A 22,911-nucleotide genomic window follows, 5' to 3' on the forward strand; every position below is an offset into this window, starting at 1 on the left:
TGGAGCCATCTTAGGGGGCATGTTTGTAATACCATTATCCTTTGTTTAGCTTAGGTCACTTTTTCACACACAAGGCTTTCTCTTGGGCTACCTGTAGCACCTCAAATTTGCACCCCCCATTTGTACATCCATTTTATTTTTAGGTCATTAACATTGCATTAACATTGCATGGCACATTGCATTGTATTCAGTCAACTGTAACTGGCATCAAGGAGAAGTCAACTGTGCAAGAGACCAAGCATTTCCTTGAGATGAAGTCCCTATGTTTGTTCTAGAGAGCTTATGTGAATCAAGGATCATTTTGAAGCAATTTGATCAAAGGCTAGAGGCTCAAAAGTCATCAGTACATGTCCAAGTCATCTGAGGCCCATAAAAGTCAACTGAAAGTCAACTGAGGGATAGGAGATGGAGAAATGGTTTGAGACACTTAATTCATGTCCCAAATAGGCTTATTCATCATGTCAAACATCTACCTTGAAGATTTTGAAGCCAGATCAAAAGTTTCTAAAAATGGAAAGTGACCTGTAATTTCAAGTTTCCAAAAATGGCAAGTTTTTAGACCAACTTCAACTCAAATTTACAACATCAAAGAAGCTTCAAAAGAAATTTTGTCCAACATGAAAGTTGAATATCTTTCTCTCCCATTTCCAAAAAGTCCAAGATTATGAACTTATGATGAATGGTTAAGGAGTTATGATTAGGGGTGTTCGCGGTGCGGTTTGGGCGGTTTTTGCGATAAAAATCACCCGAACCGCAAGAGAAAAAAGCACGCGGTTTGGTTTGGTTCGGTTGGCTTTTAGAAATAAAACCAAACCAAACCAAACCAAATCAATGCGGTTTGGGTTGGTTCGGTTGGTTCGGTTTTTTATAATATTTTTATTGAGCCATATATACTCCTATAAATAACGACATAGCTTTGTGTTTAGTCATTCATACATTACTAAATAACATCAAAATTCGATTATTTTTTTTAAAATAACCAGGTTTTTCAAAAAAAAATCGAAAATAACCATGTTTGGGAGAGGATGCGTCGGGGGAGTTGGCGTACCCCCCAAAAAATTAGAGGAGGCGCTAGATGCATTGGCGCCAATGCATTGGGCTCCTGAAGGAGGAGCCAATGCATGTGGCGCCTGCTTGGCCCTCCTAAAGGAGGCGCCAAGGGCAATGGCGCCTTAGTGTGTGTGTGCAAGGTGCCACTTTTTGTGGCGCCTGTGTGTGTGTGTCATGTGGGTGCCACTTCAACTGGTGCCTACGTGTTTTGTCCAATTCATCTTGCATACAATTATTTTCACTCAAATTCATCTCCTAGTCTAGTTCAACCATCAATTTTAATTTTCTTTGTTTCAACAATGTCTACATACATTCAGAAACGAAATGCCGATGTAATATTTTCTGTCGTTGCGGCTCCGATACATGTTCGACTTTGGAACACATATACGTTTGAACGTCTTAATCGGACGTTGTATAGTTGGTTAGAGGGAGAAATTGGAGAGGGTGAACGGATTAGAAGAATACAATGGCTTGTGTCCACGTTCAACCAAAACGGAGAAGTGCGTGAATGGGTGGATATTGAGACCGACCAAGACGCTCGTAGGATGATGCAGTACATGTTCAAAATTGTTTTGATGGTTGTAATCGCATAGTTTTTGTATTCTAGTTGTTTTAATTGTTTGTGTTATTTTTTATGAACAACTGTCTTTTCGTCACAGACGTCTACTATGAAGTAAAATTAATTTTCCATATATTGCAACAGAGGTACTTTGAAATAAAATTAAGTTTCCATATATAGCAACAGAGGTACATCTGAATTTATCTGGTTGTGCTCGTTCCAACACTAGGACAGTTATTACGATTGTGACCTGGTTGACGGCATGAACTACATAGTCTAACCATTTTGTTCGCCGTATCCATTTCGGTTTGAATCCGGGTGTTGTTAGGGCGACCCTTTTTCTTCCTTCGCATAACTTCGTTGTGCCAGACGATGTCCCCTTGATATTCTGGCCAATAATCCTCTTTTGCCACTACTGAAAAACTAATTTTATAAACATTTGAAAGGCTGGCGACTTTGTAAACTTCAGATAGCAAGTAGGATGGATCCCTTCGAACCTTTGAGCACGCCGCTATGACATGGGAGCAGGGGGTACAAAAGGCTTGGAACCTTCCGGAGTCGCACCAACCTCTATCTAATTCGACTTTATATTGTCCCATTGGCATGCCCTCATTGTGATCCATGGAATTGGCAACACTAAACCAACCTTTTGTTCGGTCAAATACCGTAACCACGTGTGTGTTTGCTTTGGCAGCTTCATGTCTGATGAATTTCATTGAAGTATCACTAAACAACTGTCCAGATTGCAACACGGAACTCCATTTTGAGCGTCTGGTTTCAAACAACGCCCCTAGCCTGAAATATGTAGCTTACACCAAAGCGGTTATTGGTAGGTTACGAATTCCTTTGAAGACAGAGTTCATTGATTCCACAAGATTTGTTGTCATGTGGCCCCAACGTTGTCCGCCTTCGTATGCCTTAGTCCACTTCTCCAACGGAATACTATCGATCCACCGAACCGCATCTTCATTCGACAATCTTATTTCCTCGCGGTAGTGTTTGAAAGAAGGTTCTGTTAATGCGTAACCTGCATTGACAACCTTCTTACGCAACGTCTTATCTTTGATTTCTCGCATGAAATTCTGAGCAATATGTCTAATACAAAACACATGCGTCGAATGAGGATTTTGCCAGCCATTGTCAATGTTATTATATGCACTGATGATTGAGGGGTGTCTATCAGAGATCAAACACAAGTTAGGCTAAGGTACAACGTACAATCGGAGATTTCTAAGGAAAAAACACCATCCTTCGGCAGTCTCCCCTTCAACTAAGGCAAAGGCGATCAGAAAAATATTGTTGTTCCCATCTTGTGCCACTGTCATCAGTAACGTTCCTTTGTATTTTTCATACAACCATGTACCATCAATTTGTATAATTGGTTTACAGAAAGAAAAACCTATGATACACGGTTGATACACCTAAAATAGACGGTGAAATATTCTATTTCCAACAGCACACGTACCATCTGATGTATATGCGGGCAATGTTTCCATCTTGAAAATTGTACCGGGAGCATAGTGTTTTAGAGCGAACATGTATTTTAGAAGTTGTTTGTAAGATTCCTCCCAATTGCCAAACACTTTTTCAACATCTTTTGTTCTAGCTATCCATGCCTTCCTATATGATGGTGTGTAGTTATACTCTGCCCTAATATGCGAGATTATTGTACTCACCTTTAAAGACGGATTATCGCCAATGACAAACAATATTTCATCGCATATTAGTTGAGAGCTTAATTTACGATGATCCTGCATTGGGTTTGTCAGCATGCATGTGTGATCTGGACCCATTGATCCAATCTCCCAAGACTCCTTCCTCTTCCGGTACGAAGCTGACAACTTAAAAAGGCAGTGCTCATTCGGACAATAAACTTTATACCCCAATGCGTCAGTTCTGTCAACTCTAAAATCTGCTGATAGTTCCATGTGGAATTTTTTGATGGCTTTTACACATTCCTCTTTTGTGCGAAATGTGTCTCCTTGTTTCAGAGATCCTTGCATTTGCACGTAAGGATTGTACCATACATCTCCCGAAGGTTCATCTGAACCCAAATTTAACCTTGTCATGTGTTGGGGTGGGCAATATACATGACCTGCTGGTATTGGCTCCTCTTCCTCTTCAGCGTTCACCATCGAATCAACGATGATCTCAGGTTCCTCTTCTTCATCGTCTGGAACATTCACCTCAGCTTGTTCGTCATCAGTCTCACAAAACACTTGTGACTGATCAATGTACTGAGACTTCTATTGTTGATGTGGTAATATATACAACTCTATATCGTTGTAACCGGATTGTTCGTGACTGCCAAACATGTCTTGAACATCATCATCATCTCGAATCTTCTTCTGATAAAATTTTACCTGGTTTTCTGCAAAACAAACTGGATTTTTATAGATGATCTGACCCACATTATTGCACTGAAATTTCTTTTCTATTCTTTGTTTTAGGTGTGAAAAATTTGATCGCCGATTTATTGTAAACCGAGTCACCTGTGTGTCTCGAAAACAAAAACCGAACAACTGATGATCAAATATTTCACCTTCAACATGTGCGCTGGTCATATAATGTTGTGTGGAAGACATTGTGTTGAATGGAATTGAAACTGAATGCATTGCTAAGTTGTTCAACTGCACAACATAAATAGTTGGCCAATGCATTGATAAATTGATAATTGTTTGTACATACTTGACCATACATGCAGTTGAAGGAATCCAGCACACAGAGAAAAGAGTGAAAAGAATACATGCAGTTGAAGGAATCTAGCACACAGAGGAAAGAGTGAAAAGAATACTCAATAGTCAGGGAATCAAAGAATCTTTGAGTTCTATGCCCTAATGTGCCCTAAGATTCCAATCCTAGGCGCCCATTCCCTAGGCGCCATAAAGTAACTGAGGCACCAAAGGGTTGGGCGCCTCTTCACAAATCTAAACATAGGCGCCACTAGGAAGGGCGCCCATGTGAAAAATCACATGTAGGCGCCAAAGTCAAGGGCTCATTTTCCCCTTGCATGTGATTTCTTCACATGCGCCTAGGAGATTCCTCACATGACCTTCCATGCTGAATTTTGTCATTCACTTGTCTCCTCTTGCCTTTGCATGCAACCAATCACACTCTTTTTAGTTTCTAAACCTACTCACTCATTCATCTATAAATAGTCTCTCATATCAACAATATCAAATCATCTTCATCACACTCTTTTCTTCTACCACATTTCTTTCATCTAACAAACTCAAGCTTTGCAAAATTGAATCATGTCTTTGTTAACTATGGGCGATGAACACAGAGGCACAATCGAGAATATCTCGACATTTGTATGTTATCTCTCTCTTTTAGTTACTATTTCTGGATTACCTCTAATACATATCTTCTTTGTGTTATACCTTTGTAATCTCTCTCTTTTTAGTTTCTATTTCTGGATTACATCTAATACATATTTCTTGAGTATGTATTTCTTCTTCTAATTGTATTTTCTTATTTTTTTGTTATTAGGATCCGAAGCGGTTTAGATGCCATGTACATGAATATGTACCCCACTATCCTTTAATAGAATCATATATTAGAGGATGTGGATTTGGAAATCTACTAAACATTGTTTCGTACTCGGTGGACTACAAGTTCATTCTGGCTTTATTGGAGAGGTGGAGACCCGAGACCCACACATTTCACCTTCCGATTGGTGAGTGTAACGTCATACTTGAGGACGTGTACATGTTGTTAGGTCTTCGTATAGATGGAAAGGTAGTGAATGGGCAAGTTAACCAAGACAACAATATATGCAATGAATTACTGGGTGCCCCTTTGTTAGACGACGAAACTGAGGGAGACACATCCGGTCAAGCAAGGGGGCAAGGTATAAATTTAAAATGCCTTAAACAGTATTATGCCAGTATAGTACTGTTCGAAGATTCAACCGAGTATGAGAAAATAATAAAAGCTCGGTGTTATATTATGATTTTATTTGGTAACTTTTTGTTTCCAGAAAGTACAGGTAATTTTGTGAATATAATGTATTTTACCTTTATTACGCAACATCAATAAGGTAAACAGTTATAGTTGGGGTTCAGCTGTGTTGGCCCATCTATATAGTGCAATGTGTAGAACTGCAAAAAAGAATACCTGTACTTTTTTTTCATGTGCTTATTTACTTCAAGCTTGGGGGTGGTCTAGGATGCCGTCGCTCGCCCCGATAAATGAGCGTCCATTCGTGTTCCCTTTTGCAACCAAGTAAGTCTAGCACTTTACCATTCACCATTTAGTTAATTATATTTATTATTATAATTAACAGTAAATAATATTTTTCATTTCTTCTTATTATCTTAGGTGGTCAGTAAGGGGAATGAACTACAATAGGTGTCTGAAACACGCTATTGTAGTCTATCGAAATCTATTGGACTACATTGGACATGATGATGTAATACTCCTACCAAACTATATTTTAATTTAAAATCACTTCTCAAATTATTTTCCATCTAACCATTTGGTTTTGTTTAACAGTTTGTTTGGAGGCCATATCTAGGTCTGAATCATGATGTGAACCATGACGATGATGCAGTTTGGACATCAAAGACACCGATTATCCGATTCACTACAGTTAAAATGCACCAAAGTGACCGGGTCAAACTGCAGTTTGGAATGCTACAACATATTCCAGAATCTCCCACGTGTTTGGGGAATTGGCATCAAAAGAGGGCCGATGCACAATGGGATTATTCTGACTGAAGAGACTTTGCAAAAGACATGTGTCGTCAATGGAGGAATCGACGACAACACATCTTGAACGAACCAGTCATCCAAGGTGCAAGACCGACTCAACAATATATGACATGGTTTAGGTCTGTAACAACTCAGCAATTTCTATCTGAGCCGCGGTATTTGATGGATCCGCGCCAACTTGCTTCGTCATCGTATGCCCCACCTCAATTCACCACCCAACACCAATGTGAACCCACCCAAACTCAACAACCAACCACACAACATCAACCGGCCACATACACACAACAAAAGCACACCCAACATCGCAACCCGTTCATGCCAACCACCCAACAACGAACCATCCAACGTCGCAATTCATTCATACCACCCACCCAAACACAACACCAAGAACCAAACCCCGCAACCACAACCGTTTATAGCCCAGATGATTCATATGGGTCACGTCATCGTAGCCCCCCACCAATTAACACCCAACCACTGTTTAACTATAGTACGCCCCAAGAACCATTGCTTCGTTTTCAAAACGACTCAATGGCTCAGTTTGGGCAACTATACCGTCCCCAATTCACCCAACCCCAACGCCCTAACTACGATGACATGGGCACCAAACTCCATTACGGAAGCGCCATTGGCCAGAGCCCCTCCGGATATTGGGAGCAAATAATGACACATCTATCAAATACCGCCGGAACTTCTGCCGGACCTTCCAACCAGCCATCGCTCGATCAGGTCAGCACCCAAAGACCACAAACACCTCAAGAAAATCGTGGGAGACCTCGGAGACAACCTAACGCACCGGGATGTGGAACCGGGGAACGTTATAATCGGGCGGGTCATTAGGTTTTTGGTCTTTCTAATGTAATCAATTATTATATATTTAATGAAGTTATTTTATTTTTATTTTTATTTATTATGTATTAAATAATAAATTTTAAATATTATAAAAAATATATAATTAAAAAATATTAAAATAGAAAAAAATTAAAAAATAAATAATATGAGGGGGTGTATGCGCCAGATGTGGTGGCACATACACCCACCAAACACACACACTAAGGCGCCATTGCCCTTGGCGCCTCCTTTAGGAGGGCCAAGCAGGCGCCACATGCATTGGCTCCTCCTTTAGGAGCCCAATGCATTGGCGCCAATGCATCTGACGCCTCCTCTAATTTTTTGGGGGGTGCGCCAACTCCCCCGGCGCATCCTCTCCTAAACTTGGTTATTTTGGATTTTTTTTTTGAAAAGATGGTTATTTTCGTATTTTTTTTGAAAAACCTGGTTATTTTTAAAAAAAAATCTCAAAATTCATCATATTTAGACAAAAACATTTCATTCAATATACAAAAAATAAGATTAGACAAAAGTGGAATAAAAGACAAATATAAATAGTAGCATAAAATAATATCAAAGACATTATAATAAAAAATAAAAAAACATATGAGATGAGAGATTAGAGAAGATGAAAAAAAGAACATAAGAGATGCGAGATTGAGAAGAAAAGTGCAATAAAAACGTAATTGGAAGAGAAAATAGAAACATAAAAGATAAAAAAGAAAGAATATAATAGAGGACTTATTAGAGTAGAATAGACGAGACCTACATGAAAAAGAAGATGAGAAGAATGTGTGATACTACTATGAGAGATTTAAGAAGGTTGAAATTGAAACCCTAAGTGTGATTAAGAGAAAATCGTTTGTAATTGTAAGGTTAAGGCATACTAGGTTTGAGGTTTGGGTTGGATGTGAGATAAGTGAAGTTTGGGTTATAACATAATGCGGTTTGGTTTGGTTTAGTTCGGTTTGCAAAATACAAACCGCAAACCAAACCAAACCGTGCGGTTTTATTAAAAAATGACCCAAACGAATCCGAACCAAATGCGGTTTTTTGCGGTTTCGGTTTGGTTTGGTTTGGTTTGCGGTTTTCTATTGGGTTGGTTTGGTTTTGAACACCCCTAGTTATGATCAAATCATGGCAAAGTGTGCTTCAAACTTCAAATGGCCATATCTTTTGAACCAAAACTCCAATTTGAGTGCTCCTTTTTGCACAATTCTCCTCATGACATGAATTTTCCAAATACCTCATCACATGGCATGAAATTTGAACATATGATCATTTGCTTATTCATGAAGTTTTTGAAGGAAAATTGCCAAAATCAAAATTGGTTGATCACATGCATATAATTCCAATTCTAATGTGTGCATGGACTGATTTTGAGTGATTTTGGGCCTTCATTGTGCACTGTTCACGTAGCCATCCCATGCATGAGGTGAAAGTGGCAATTTGTGCATACACCTTGTATTTTCATAATCTCAATTAATCTTGGCTTAGTGATAATTTCAGATTGATTAGGAGGTCATATATAAGCTTAATTGCAACTGCATTGTAGAGAATACACAGTTTCAGATCTAGTTTTTGAGTTTTGATCCAAAATTTCTCTCACAAAGAACTTCAAAATTCCTCACATAAGTACCATTTCTCTTGGTGAATTGTTGATCCTGGTGAAGTTTAGAGTGTGATTCAACGTGCATTTTGTGGATTTCTGCTCAAAATCATGCATACCACAAGCTTGAAGGTGATGATGGAAATTCAAAATTGAGCTGGAATCAAGAGGAATCAAGCATCCATACCTACACAAAGCTTCATATTAGAGTTGATAGAGTGGATCTGGGCGTGAATGAGGACCTGAACCTACTGTTTCTTCACATTGATCTTCAAGAAGGTGAAAATTCGATCTCAATTATTTGCCAATCCATATACACATTTGTGTAGATCTTTTAACCCTGAGCATTCTGAGCTAAATTTCATGAAAAATGATGCATTATTGAGTGAATTATGTGTGATTGAAGTTTTGCATTCAAGAATGTTTTGCATCGATTCTCTTTGATCTTGTGGAATTAAGCTTAGATTTGAGTTGATCTGTAATCACCATGGAAAGATCTTTGAAATGATGTAAAGATTTCGTGATTCTGGGAAATTTGTTCTTGAGCTCCACTGTTCATCTTCATCTTCGTGAAGAAGATGAAGTTTTCCAGGTTAGCGTCCAACTAGTGACGGATTAGCGTCCAATTTGGCTTGGTTAGGGTTTTCAGGTGAAACGGCATCGTTTCAGCATGGCGCGCGCACATTTGAATTTCTACCGGGTTCGATCCTGGCTGGCTGCGCATTTTCAAAATCACTTCAGCATTTATGCTTTCCCTCCCTTATTTTCCATGCCATGTTCATTTTGATTTTATCTTTTTTATCCAACTTCATAAATCCATAACAAATGGAAAAATGACTCAAATCATTCCCATTTTTTTGCAAAATGATCCTCTGCTTGTCTAGTTTTTTATGATGATGAATTTTGAAGTTGTGCATGGTTGGATTTCGGTTTGTGTTAGAATGATTGAACATATGTGCTTTTATGACCTTGCCTTGCTCTTTCTATTGTGAAATGCTTGATTTTAATCCAAATGCTTTGAAATTTTGTATGATGTTTCTTGACATGTTGATGGATGTTTGAGACTTGGTTTGGTATTTTTCTCATTTGCCATTTCTGTTTTACACACATGTTTGTATGGTGTGACAATTTGTGTCACACATTTGGTTGTTCAACTTGTGCAATTTAATTTCCATATCAAATGATCTCTAATGCTTCTGATTTTTTGTATGATGATCAAGTTAGATATGTTGAATGTTCATGAATTTTTCCAGAATTATTTGAATCATTTCTGTTTTGATTTGGAATTTTCATTCTCAATGTCCAAATGTATGCCTTGAATTGGTCTTTGACTTCTCTTGCCTATTACATGAACTTTCTTATTGATTTTGGTTTGGTCCTTTTTAGGACTTGTTCTTGATTGATTAAATATGATTCATGTTGAATATCAAGTTCTGTTTTGGCTTTTTGATCCACCTTTGACCCTAGGCTTTGACCTAGTGGTTTGGACTTACATTTGAGTTGTGAATTTCAAGTTCAAGTATGCATCTCCATGATTGATGTTGCTTCTTCATTTGAGCTTGGTCATTTGTTGTTGTTGGCTAACATTTGTTTGTTTTGTAGGCTTTGATGATAATTCACTTGAGTGTTTTCCTTATGGCTTACTCATTGTGTATATTGGATTGTATGTTTGTTGTTGACTGTTGTCTGATTGTTTGAACACTGTACTGATTTGTTTAGTTGTTTACACAGGTACCTAAGTTGCTTTAAGTTCATTTGAACTTTGCTTTGCTGTGCTTGTGGTTGGCATACCACTTAGGTAATGACCTCTAACTTCATGTAGTCTGGAAGACCTGTCATGTTATGTTGGCAGGCACCTGTCTGAAGCCCTCCTTAAGAGGCAATGTTTGTGGTTGTTTATCTTTGTGCCTTGTACATTCAAAGACCTCCTAAGTGAAGAGGCATTGGCAGATAGAAGGGATGTGCAATCCATCCCCTGCTATTCAGTTGTGTCATTCATCCTGCTCACACTATATGTTGATGCACTTTGAATAAAAACCCAAGATCTTGTTGTGTCGGTCATGTGGAGAAGAGCTCCTACATTCTGAACTCCCACACTTTCATTGATTGAAGCTCTCCCAGGCCAGGGATAAGAGCTATGAGGTCTGATCCTCATCTCCCATTTCATCTGCTTCACCCTAACTCTCAATGTCAGGGTTAAGAGCTAACAACACCCTTTTCCAGTTGGCTTGTTTGTCGAGGTTGATATGACCCCTTGACTAAAGCACAGCCTTGTGTGAGCCAATTGTTTGCATATAGTGTGTGATACTTGTGCTTGTGATTGCTTATGTGCTGTTTAGGATAGCTTGCTTCCTGTGCAAGTTAGGATTAGAGACCTCAACATAGGGATCGTATGCATGACAACTTCTAGGCTCGAGTCGTAGTCTCCCTAGTGGCTTGTTATCTCCCTAGTCTCTGGTTAGGATAGAAGTTATTTCCCTGTTAAGGGGAACTACGTCGCCCTGATCCTCATACCAGATGAGGTACGTAGGCAGGAGATGAGAAGATCTCTCCGGGCGCCCTTTTTCTTTTTCAACCCTCTTGTGTGCGTTTGGAGTCTGATGTAAGTCCAGCGATTGGCAGTCGGTTTCCTGTGTGTGTTTGTTTGTTGGAGTCTGACGTAAGTCCAGCGATTGGCAGTCGGTTTCCTGGGTGTGTTTGTTTGTTCGGAGTCTGACATAAGTCCAGCGATTGGCAGTCGATTTCCTGTTTGTGTTTTGTTTGGCGTGCGTTAGCCGAGCTACGAGTGCTCTGATTCTTTCTCTGGTTAGAGAAGATACGTATGCATAGGATGCGACATCCTAGCGAGCACATTCCCTTGTCCCTGAACTACGTCGACTCTGATGTTTGTGCCTGACAAACTACGTAGGCCCAGGATGCGATATCCTGCCGAGTCCGTTTCTTCCGTCCTTTCTGTGTTTGTTCCCAGTTTTGTGCAGTTCTTGAGCAGTTTCTTTAGCAACCTTTCTTCTATTCTTTCTGAGCGTGGATCCCGTCGAGTACGGCGGATGCGTAGGGGTGCTAATACCTTCCCTTCGCATAACCGACTCCCGATCCTTGCATCTCTGGTCGCGAGACCATTCCTTTCCAGGTTTACTTCGAGCATTTCCTTTCCCTCCTTTGGGATAAATAACGCACGGTGGCGGCTCTGTGTTTCTTTTTCCCGCCGGTTTTTCGCGTAATGCGACACTACCTTACAATGAGCCTCTCTTTTTCTTGTTAGTTACTTCGCATACATGTTGCATTACCCAATTTCATAATCAAATAAACAAATCCTTGATCCAACGTTAAGTGGCATTTTCATAATCAAATTTAAAACATAATAAAACTACGATTAGTATTGTGCGCCATGAGCCTTAAGTGGTGGAGAATGAGTAAGAATGGAGCATTCCTACCCTTACTCTGCTTATTTTGGACGCAAGATGCTTGACTTGTTGTCTAGAATATTCACCTCCTCCCCTAAACTTTATACAATCTAACCACAAACTTTTTTTCATAAACCCTAATTCAAGGTAAAATCTACTCAACCCATCAAACTTACTTCTTTGTGCCTTAGGGAACCCCTCCGAAAACTTTTTTCTCAAAGGTAAAATCAACCAACACATAAACATTTTCTACTCTGAACTACGAAGCTCTTATTCCTCATCCCCGATGAGTGATACGTAGGCACAAGGGTCACATCCTTGGCCAAAACAATAACAAACAAAAAAAATAGGGTTTCATCACTCTTTTTACACACTTTTGAAAATAAAACAATAAACAAGATAAATACCCGCATACGTAAACAACCCAAATGGTTCCCATGGAGTACCATGGACGTGAGGGGTGTTAATACCTTTCCCTTGCATAATCGACTTCCGAACCCAAGTCTCAATTGCGAGATCGATTCCTTATCCCTTTACGCGTTTTCCGTGCGCATCTCTTTTCGAGGGTCTTATTGACTATTTCCTCTCGCCTCTCTGATAGAGGCACATAAATAAAATTCGATGCCGACTCTTCTGATTCTTTCCCCTTCTCTCTCTTTGAAGTAAGGGCTTTCTTTTAGTCGGTCGATTCCTCGTTATCCGACCGAAAAGGTCCGGTAGCGACATTTTCAAATAGCAATTTCATAATTCTTGTGATTTTGTGAAATCAACAACCTCAAAATTTTGAAAACTCAAAACCTCTTGCAAACAAAACTTCTTTCATCTTCAACCTCTAGTTTTGATTTCAGATCTTGATCATGAGATATTTGTCATTATTAAGGGAGTCGTGTCTTGAAACTAACATTTATTTTTCATGAAGTTTACAAGATTTTGGTTGTTGTGACTGGTTGTGATAAATTCTAATTAAAAGAAGGAGGTTCTTCTCTCTAGGTTGACCTTGGTAGTGTTGTGTGGAAGCCTCCAAACATGACAAGAGTTCTTCTTAATCTTCGGACAATTCATCACTCAATAAATCAGTAGGATCATAAGTGATTGCCACACATGAAGATTGTAACCATATTGGGGAAGCTGGAAGGTTCAAGAAGCGAGAATCGAGTAAATATTTCGCAAAGAGTTTAGCATCAAATTGAATACAAGTCAAGATCCAGATAAGAGATTTATTTTTCTTAGTATTATTGTGGATTGGTGATTGTATGAACTCGTGTAATATTTGATAAAACATAGTAGAAGAAAATAACTTACACTGGGAATCATTAAAGAGTGGAGTAAGCTCCTACGAGGACGATATAGCCGAAGCACTATACATCCTGGTGTACTCTCTCTCTCTCTCTCTCTCTCTCTCTCTCTCTCTCTCTCTCTCTCTCTCTCTCTATCTATCTATCTATCTATCTATCTATCTATCTATCTATCTATCTATCTATCTATCTATCTATATCTATCTATATATATATATATATATATATATATTATATATATATATATAATATATATATATATCACTCTCTCTCTCTCATTTTTTTTTGTATTGAATTTTCTTAAAGGACACAGCTCATATAATTTACATTTTATCAATTCGATATAGCTGGCAACCTTTTGTGTATTGTCCTTGAACGATCTATGGTATTTGTGAATTTTGTATTTGTAATCGTCATTGATTTCCAATCAAGCATAAGCTCTATATTTTTGCTTTAATACATCCGCGCGTTTGAAAAACTCTGATATTATTTTTGAAAAAATATCAAATTTTAAAAGGGTATATTCACCCCCAACCTCTTTAGATTGTTTCTCTACTCCATATTCCTACCCAACATAAATGAGGAAGAAGATTGTATTTCAAGGGTTTTAACGACCGTTCCTATAGAAGAGTTAAACATACTTTATTACCTTAGTTTCACAATTTACTTAATACTAAGTAACTTATGCTTTAAAACTTTAATGAATTATAGAAACTCAAAAGTAAGATTAAGGATCTTACCAATAATCACATATTCAACGATTTTGTCTGGTTGTTATTATGTGAAGAAACTTATCTTCTCAGAGGAGTCAAATAAGAGAGCATGTTTATTTCTTCAATCATATGACTTTAAGGGTCGTTATCGATATGATCTATTGAATTGAATTTGTGGACTGTTGAACTTGATTTGAGCTTTTGGACTTAGAATTAGGAGATATTCTCTGTGCAAAAAGGACTTGGTCAATGCCAACATCTTGAGACTGAGCTATTTTAAATTATGCCTTGATTTGATGTAAGACTTGGGGATTTCTTGGGTTCATCTGCTACTCTGTCTTTGTGCTTAATTTTTATTTTGATCTTGTGTATGATGCTTTGCTCTTAGTTGATCAAGGAATATTTCGTTTGATACATGGGAAGACAATGAAGACTGCTAGCTTTTGGAATTGCTTGCTTGAATGTGGCTATCTTTATTTGATGCCTTGATCTTCATTTTGTCTGGATATTGTTCATTGCTTATTGATCATTGCTTGATTAAAGTCCAAAGGAAAATGGGTTTCCATATGACATTCTTGTCTGTTGGATTGCATCCCATTGGTCAGACCTTTTCAGCCCTTAACTTTTAAATTTGTGCTTAGGATAGCCTCTTCATCTCCTCCCACTTCTTAAATTTCAAAACCCTCTCCCTCTTTTAAAAAAAACTTATGTGCTTGTAATTTCAAACTTAGACTTTGTCTTAATAATTATAAACTTTGGCCTTATGCCATTGAATTTTCAAACTTGTTTTTCTTAAATCAAACTTGTAAATAAACTTAATCATAATGACTTAAATTTCAAAAGACAAAAAGAACTAACAACTTCACTCAAACTTTTGGCCTTTATTGTCTTTTCTTATTAAACTTTTTTATTAAAAGAAAACTCACCAACTTTTTTGAAATTTTTACCACGAACTATGAGGTTTTGATCCCTCATTTTTATGTTGGTACGTAGGCACAAGGTCGAAGGTCTTATCAAACACAAAAATATAATCAATGAATTCTTTTCTCATCCTCACACTCTATTTTTTATCAAACATCATTTATACCAAAGACATATGCACACATAAAAAAGGGCTCCCTAGGAGTTCCTATGACACTTTGGGTGCTAACACCTTCCCTCTGTGTAACCAACCCCCTTACCTATAATCTCTGACATTTTATTAGTTTTGATTTGAAAACTTCTTATATTTGGGTTTTGTTCGTACTTTTCCCTTTTCCTTTGGAAACAATAAAATCCTGGTGGCGACTCTGGTTTTATTGATGTTAAGCTTATCCATAGCTTGATGATCATGAATTTACCACTACAGACATTTCAGGTACCTTCACTTGGAGGAAACAAGTACTTTGTGTCATTTGTAGATGAGTTTACAAGAATGACATGGGTAGCACTCACAAAATTCAAACATGAGGTGTTTAATAAGTTCAAGAAGTTCAAATTTAAGAATGAAAATCAAAGTGGACAAAGATTGAAGATCCTCAAAGCCGATGGTGGAGGTGAGTTCAATTCAACAAAGTTGAAAAAGTTCTGTGAGGAGCATGGAATTGAGCATGAGGTGACTTCTCCATACTTTCCATAACACAATGGTCTTGTTTAAAGAAGAAATAGAATTCTACTTGACATGACAAGGAGCATGCTGAAAGAAAAGAATATACCTCACACATTGTGGGGTGAAGCAATTGCCGCATCAGCATATGTGTTCAATAAATGTCCAATAAAGAAGTTAAAGGAAGTAGTTCTGCTAGAGAAGTGGAATGAAAGAAAATAAAGTGTGAGTAATTTCAATGTGTTTGGTTATGTATGTTACAAACATGTATCAAATGCTACTAGAAGGAAATTGGATGACATAAGCTAAGTCATATTGCTTATAGGTTATCACTATACAGGTGTTTATAAGCTTTATTGCCTAGTCACCAACAGAATCGATGTCAGCAGAGATGTCATAGTAAAAGAATTAGAAATATGGGATTGGAATAAGTCTCAATCCAACTATAATGTAGTGTCAGCATTAGAGTTTGATCCTCCCTCTGAAGGAGATTCTGCCTCTAAAGATGAGTCTGCCTCTGAATGTGACTCTGACTCTGAAGGTGAGTCTGACTCTGAAGGTGAGTCTGACTCTAAAGGTGACTCTCACTTTAAAGGTGAGTCTGACTCTAAAGGTGAGTATGACTCTAAAGGTAATCTAGCCTCTAAAGGTAATCAAGCCTTTGATGGTGCACCTACCTCTGAAGGTGAACTTGCGCACTTTCATATGCCACAGAGAATTAGACAGATACCAAGGTAGACATGAAACCATAAGATTGATTATTAATATAGCAGCAAATAGAAATTGCCATCTGATACATTTAGATGTAAAATCAGCTTTTCTAAATGGTCAATTACAAGAAGAAGTTTATTTGTTACAACCTCCTGAATTTGTGATAGAGAATAAAGAAGGGATGGTGTACAAGCTGGATAAAACCTTGTACAGGCTTAAACAAGCTCTAAGGGCTTGGAATCTGGAAATTCATTCACTTTTCAAGCATCGGGGATTCAAAAACTGTGAAAGAAAGTATGGTGTATATGTGCAACATACCTCTAATGGCAATGTGATCTTGTTGTGTCTTTATGTAGATGATGTACTACTAACAGGGAGTTGTAATTCTGAGATAAACAAGTTCAAAAGGGTGCTGATGAAAGCATTTGATATGAGTGACCTTGGAAACATGGTACACTTTCAAGGGATTGAGATTTTACACACTGATAAGGGAATCATTGTGCACCAACTGGAGTATGAGCTAGAGTTGCTGGAGAGATTTAAGTTGGTGAATTGTAATCTTGATGTCACACCTGTAGAGACAAACCATAAACTAGATTATGATGTTGAAGATGAGGAAGTAGATGCTACAACTTTCAAACAGTTAGTTGGCTTTCTGAAATATTTGTGTAACACCAGGTCTGCCATATATTACGTAATTGGAATGATAAGTAAGTTTATGAGTAAGCCAAAGTGGTCACATTACCAAGTACAGTCATGATACTCAGGTATGTAAAGGGAACTCTAAGGCATGGAATTATGTTTGCAGTGTCAAATGATGCTGAGTTGATATGTTATTCAGACTCAGACTATTGTGGTGACATAGTGGATAGAAGGAGTATTATAGAATATATGTTCATGTATCTAGGAGCTCTCATTTCATGGTATTTTAAGAAGCAACCAGTGGTTGCACCGTTAACTTATGAAGCAGAATACATAATTGATGCTTTGTCTGTGTGTCAGGCTGTTTGACTTATGAATTTGTTTCAGGAACTGAAATTCAAGGTGAGTAAACTAGTAAAGTTGATGATTGACAACAAATCAACCATAAATCTTGTCAAGAATCTCGTGTTACATGGAAGAAGCAAGCACATTGACACAAAATTCCATTTTTTGCACAATCAAATTTAAAATAGAATGTTTGAAGTTGTACACTGCAGCACTCAGAAACAACTTATCGATGTCTTGATCAAGACAATAAAAACAAACACTTCATCAATTTGAGAGATGAAATTAGTATTGTTGATTTTTAATCTAGAATATGAATTAATAGATGGTGTTAAATGTAATTCAAATTCAAATTATTTAATTTCAATTTCATTTAATTTGCATTTGAACTATGGTTACACGCAATGGAATAATTTCATTTGATTTGCATTTGAATTAAGGTTACACTCAATGGAATTTTATTTTATTGTTAACTCCCAACAAATATAAGAGACCAAGTAGGCAATCTAACTCTTTTTTATTACCAGAACAAATTTAATTATAAACATATAAATGTACTTCACAAAAAAAATTGTTATCAAAAGCTGAACATTGAACCTTAGATCAACATCTCGCACAATCCAAATTGAACTAACCCACCCCACCCCTAAACTTATAATTAATTTTAATGAGATTTGACACAAATAATCAATAGATATCCACGGCAGGCTTCATAAAAAATATCACCACATATTTCACAGCAGAGTTTTAATTTCATCAATGTAATGTAATTTAAGCTTACATCAATTCAAATAAAGAAGCCAAAAAAGCTAAAAAGATCCAACCCTGCTTTGAAACAAGTCATCTTTTGTTCATTTCACAAGTTGGTAAAATTAGTAAGCATTATATTTAATCAGGTTTCATAAAATACCAATAATTTAATTGTTCCTTTTTCAGTTCTTACAACGGTGGGTGCATTTATGACTTAAACATGCAATGGCAAAAAAACAATAGTAATCATGAGTATACATGGCCACCAATGTTTGAATTACAATGCCAAGGTGATTTTGTTGAAGGTTCAAAATATAGTATATTACAACATCAATATTATACTATGATTCTGCCAAACTCAAACAATCCAAACAAACACTAATTTTGCAATAAACCCAACTTCAATCAATAACATATCTGCATAGAAAAGAGAAGAAGTTCCAGATCCACGTCCCTCCGAGAACCCAGGAAACACGTCAAACCATAAATGTAAAAACTTGACAAAAGGTAAGGTATGCTGTAATTTATTTCAATCCTTGCCATAAATTATAAACATAACATCAATCAAGGCATATCTATATTACAAATCAGTATGAAAAAGAATATTGGAAGTAAGTTAATGTACAAAGATCAAACCCGAAACCTTAACCTGTAATGGTATCAACAGAAGAAAAGTGAAAAAACTAGGACTAAAATGGTAAACAGGAATAAAAACAACCAAGAAGAAAGAGAGAAAGATAACTCGTATCTATGATAGTAAGGACGCGGCTCCTACCTCTTAAAAGTCCTATTGAAAACTACCACTGCTGAGTATATTACTTTATCATTTACTATCAATGCAAATCGGTTACGGGGGGATGGGAACTGTTAACCAACTTACCGGCCTTGGCCTTTCTTCCTACATTTGAAAGGGAAGCGAGAAGGGGTTGAAGGCGAATACTCAACAGGCAACTGGGGTGGTTCCAGCTCTCCGCTTAACATCCCAACAACCTCCTTCATTGACGGACGCCGAGTAGGTGACTTAAGCAAACAAAGCAAAGCCACTTTGATGCAGACCAGAGCCTGGTCCTTATTCAATGATTGGATAGATTCATCAACCAACTCAATAAGCTTGCCGTTTCTTGCACAATGACGCGCCCATGACAGAAGATTTGCTCTTTGAAACTCTGACAACGGTGAACCGGTCACTTGAAGTGGGCGTCTCCCGGAAATGATAACAAGCAACAAGATCCCAAAGCTATAAACATCACACTTTTCAGAGACATCTTCACCATAGCCATACTCAGGCGCAACATAACAAATGGTTCCTCTCATACTTGGTGTACTACTCACACCACCACTCTTTGGAATGTCTCCACTAGCAGAATCAAAACTATTCCTACGCGCTCTCCATAACTCGCCACTGAACCCGTCTAACCACCAATCAACACTACCACGATTATTCCTACTTCTTCTCTTTTCCTTCTTTCTATCCCCATATAATGTATCATCACTCATCCACCAATTATCATCAATGCTAATGCCATCATCATTTTCCACACCCTTTTTCTTCCTATTCTTATTTTTATTCTTCTTCTTTTTCTCCTTTGCAGCCTCTTCACAATACTCCTCCTTCCACCATTCCCTAACCGATTTTCTCTTATCCTTCTTCATCACCCCACCAACGTTTTCCTCATCCATTGATTCCCACCATTCCAATTTATGCTTCTTGTTCTTCTTCTTCTTCTCAATCTTCTCTTCCACTAATTCAATCTTTTCACTTTTAACTTCCCTTCCAATCCAATCCATTACATAATCCTTCACCTTCTTACCTTCACCAACCGGCGTCAAACCCACAACCTCATTATCATGTTTCCACCACCAATCCCTAACAAAATTACTCGTTACCCCTTTCCCATTCCTCTTACCATCCTCAACACTAACAACATCCTTCTCACTCTTCACACTACTCTTATCAAACCCCGGCGACGCTGTCACAGCCATCGTCATAGGTGAAGCCATCGGAGATTGCTCCAAACCCATATTAGCACCATATTCAAAAAAAGTTGTATGAACACTTTCCAGAGATCCACAATCATCAATCACAACCCTAACACCACCACACTCCAAATCCTCACCCCTTTTCTTCATTTCATCCTCACTATCAATATCCAAAAGCTCAACATCAACCCTAACCGGCTCCGATTTCAACCTCGCAAGTCCAAAATCGCCAATTTTAGCAGCAAAATCACAATCTAAAAGAATATTACTAGGTTTTATATCACCATGTATAACAGGAGGATCAAAAGAATGAAGATAACAAAGTCCCTTAGCTATATCCAACACAATTTCAAACCTTTTACCCCAATCAAAAAGTTCAGAGCACTTACGCTTCAAAAGCGCGTCTTGAAGATTACCGTTTTGCATCAGAGGATAAACAAGGAGAAAACGGCACCGTTTTGGGTCAGACGAAAACCCTAACGGAGGAACTATAAAAAGAGAACGAAGCTTTGAAGAGAAGAAGAGCTCGTTGTGAAACTCCCGTTCGCCTTGTTGAGAGGAACTGTCCATGAGCTTAACCGCGATCGGTTTCGAAGAGAGTGTTCCCGAGAAGACGGTGCCGAACCCGCCATGACCGAGTGGAACTGAGAAGGAGTTTGTTGCGCGGCGGAGGAGGGAGTAGGATAACCGATGCGGTGGATTCTCGTCGGTGATTGAGAATTGAGCGGTGCGTTTTTTTCGAGTGCGGCGGAAGAGGAAGAGGAATAAGAGGATGATGGTTAGTAAGACGGCGGTTGCGGCGAGGAGAGGAATTAGAATGTGGTGGTAGTGGCGGCGGTGGTGGTGGGGAGGTTGAAGATGTGGGTTATGTAAAGATGATGACGTGGACGGCTGAGATTGAAAGAGTTTACGGGAAAGCATGGTGGAGATGAGAGAATATAGAAAGGTTTTTGGCTTTGTTAATTTAGAGAGAAAGGTTAGAGAGAAAGGAAGAGAAGAAGAACGTGATAGTTGGGAGTTGAAGAAAATTTAATGGAAATGGAAACATTTTTATTTATTTATTTTATTAAAATATGTAAATTTTCTTTTATGGGGTTGTTTTCTCTGTGTTTAGCAAAGTCAAGAGGATAGTGTGTTTGAGTGTGAAATTTGGGTGTACTGTTTGTTTGTTGAATGACTTTTGAAGAGGTTTTTGGTTGTTTGGATTTGGATTTTGGATTGATATGCCTGCCAGCCGTCAAGACCGGTGCTTTTGTTTAATTTATTGGTAAATTAAAAAAATTAAAAAAATTACCAATATTTATAAAATCAATATTTTGATGAATTTAAAATTGATATATATTAAATGTGTAAACAATTGTCGATTAATTATAACCCTTAAATTTTTATGTGTTTCATTTTTTTTTAATTATATTTAAATTATCATTTATGAACAATTATAATACATAAACGGTATAAAACTTTGTAAATTGATGATACATATTAATTAATCTTTTTAAAAATATATTTTTATTAAAAATGGGATATTTAATTTATTCATTTATTAATATTAAAAGACAATTATTTTAGAGTGTATACGGTTTTTATCAAATAAATAAAAAATTTAAAAAATAGGTTAGGTCGGATAATTTAGTAGATATGAATTTAAAAATTAAAAAATTTATTAAAAATTTAAATTATGGGTAAAATCAAAAAATTTATTGATCTACTAATTAAATATTTATTATTATAATTTTAATAATTTTGATGAATATTAAATTAATTGTTGTATTTTTAAGTTTTTGAACATTTATTATTTTAGTTAATCATGTATTATTTTAATGATTTTGATATATTAAATTGGTTGTTGCATTTTTAAGCTTTTGAACCTTTACTATTTTAGTTAATCATGCAATACTAATTTTAGTCTCTTTAGTTATTTTGATGTTAATATAATTTTATATCATGCAACTTTAATTTGTTCTTAATATTTTATGATAATTTTTATTAGTTGATGTTATTATTTATTACTTTATTATGTTAAAATAATAATAAAAATAAATTATCTATTTTATAAAAAAAATAAAAATATTGAGTAATTTTTATGAAAAAGTATGATTCGTACCTTATTATTTAGTCATTTAATACTAATAAAATATAAAAATTATTTGAAGAGTTTACTCCCCAACCGAATCCAATTCAAAAATTAATAAATTTGTTCAAACTGACTCATTATGGTAATAGGTGGTTATTCTACCTCGTCCAAACTCTATTCTTCTATATGAATTGGATATTGGATTTGTCATTACACTCAAACTAACCAATGTACACTCCTACCAATAAACACATGATTTTAATAAAAACAATTTTTAAAATATCAATTTAATGTCTATTAAATTTTAATTAAAATAATTTTTGAATTTTGTAAAATGTAAATTAATTTCTAAATTTGTATATGTGTTTAATTTTTTATTTTACCATTTTTAAAGAAAATTCATTATTTCTAATTTTAAAAGTAATTTTTATAAAATGTAAATTAAAATTGAATATTTAAAAAAAAATGTTCTAGAACGGTCTTAATGACTAAGGCTCAATTCATCTCAAATTCACTCCACTTCGCAAGGTATAAAATCAGTTCACATGCAAATAATGAGGTACAATCTCTGATCTCCATTTTTTCATTACACTTATCTTGAATCTTGAACTGACTTGGATATTGGAGTGTTAACCATGCAGATCCAC

General features: G+C 36.8%; 1 protein-coding gene across 1 annotated transcript; it reads right to left on the reverse strand.

Moving 5' to 3' along the window:
- Nucleotides 1-18,713: 18,713 nt before the first annotated feature.
- Nucleotides 18,714-21,341, reverse strand: LOC127130618 (receptor-like serine/threonine-protein kinase At4g25390). Its single transcript, XM_051059594.1, has one exon. It carries the CDS (start codon nt 21,109-21,111, stop codon nt 19,087-19,089), a length of 2,025 nt encoding a protein of 674 aa, XP_050915551.1. The 5' UTR covers nt 21,112-21,341; the 3' UTR covers nt 18,714-19,086.
- Nucleotides 21,342-22,911: the final 1,570 nt, after the last annotated feature.

This window comes from Lathyrus oleraceus, chromosome 1 (genome assembly GCF_024323335.1).
Source record: "Lathyrus oleraceus cultivar Zhongwan6 chromosome 1, CAAS_Psat_ZW6_1.0, whole genome shotgun sequence".
Taxonomy (NCBI): Eukaryota; Viridiplantae; Streptophyta; class Magnoliopsida; order Fabales; family Fabaceae; genus Lathyrus; species Lathyrus oleraceus.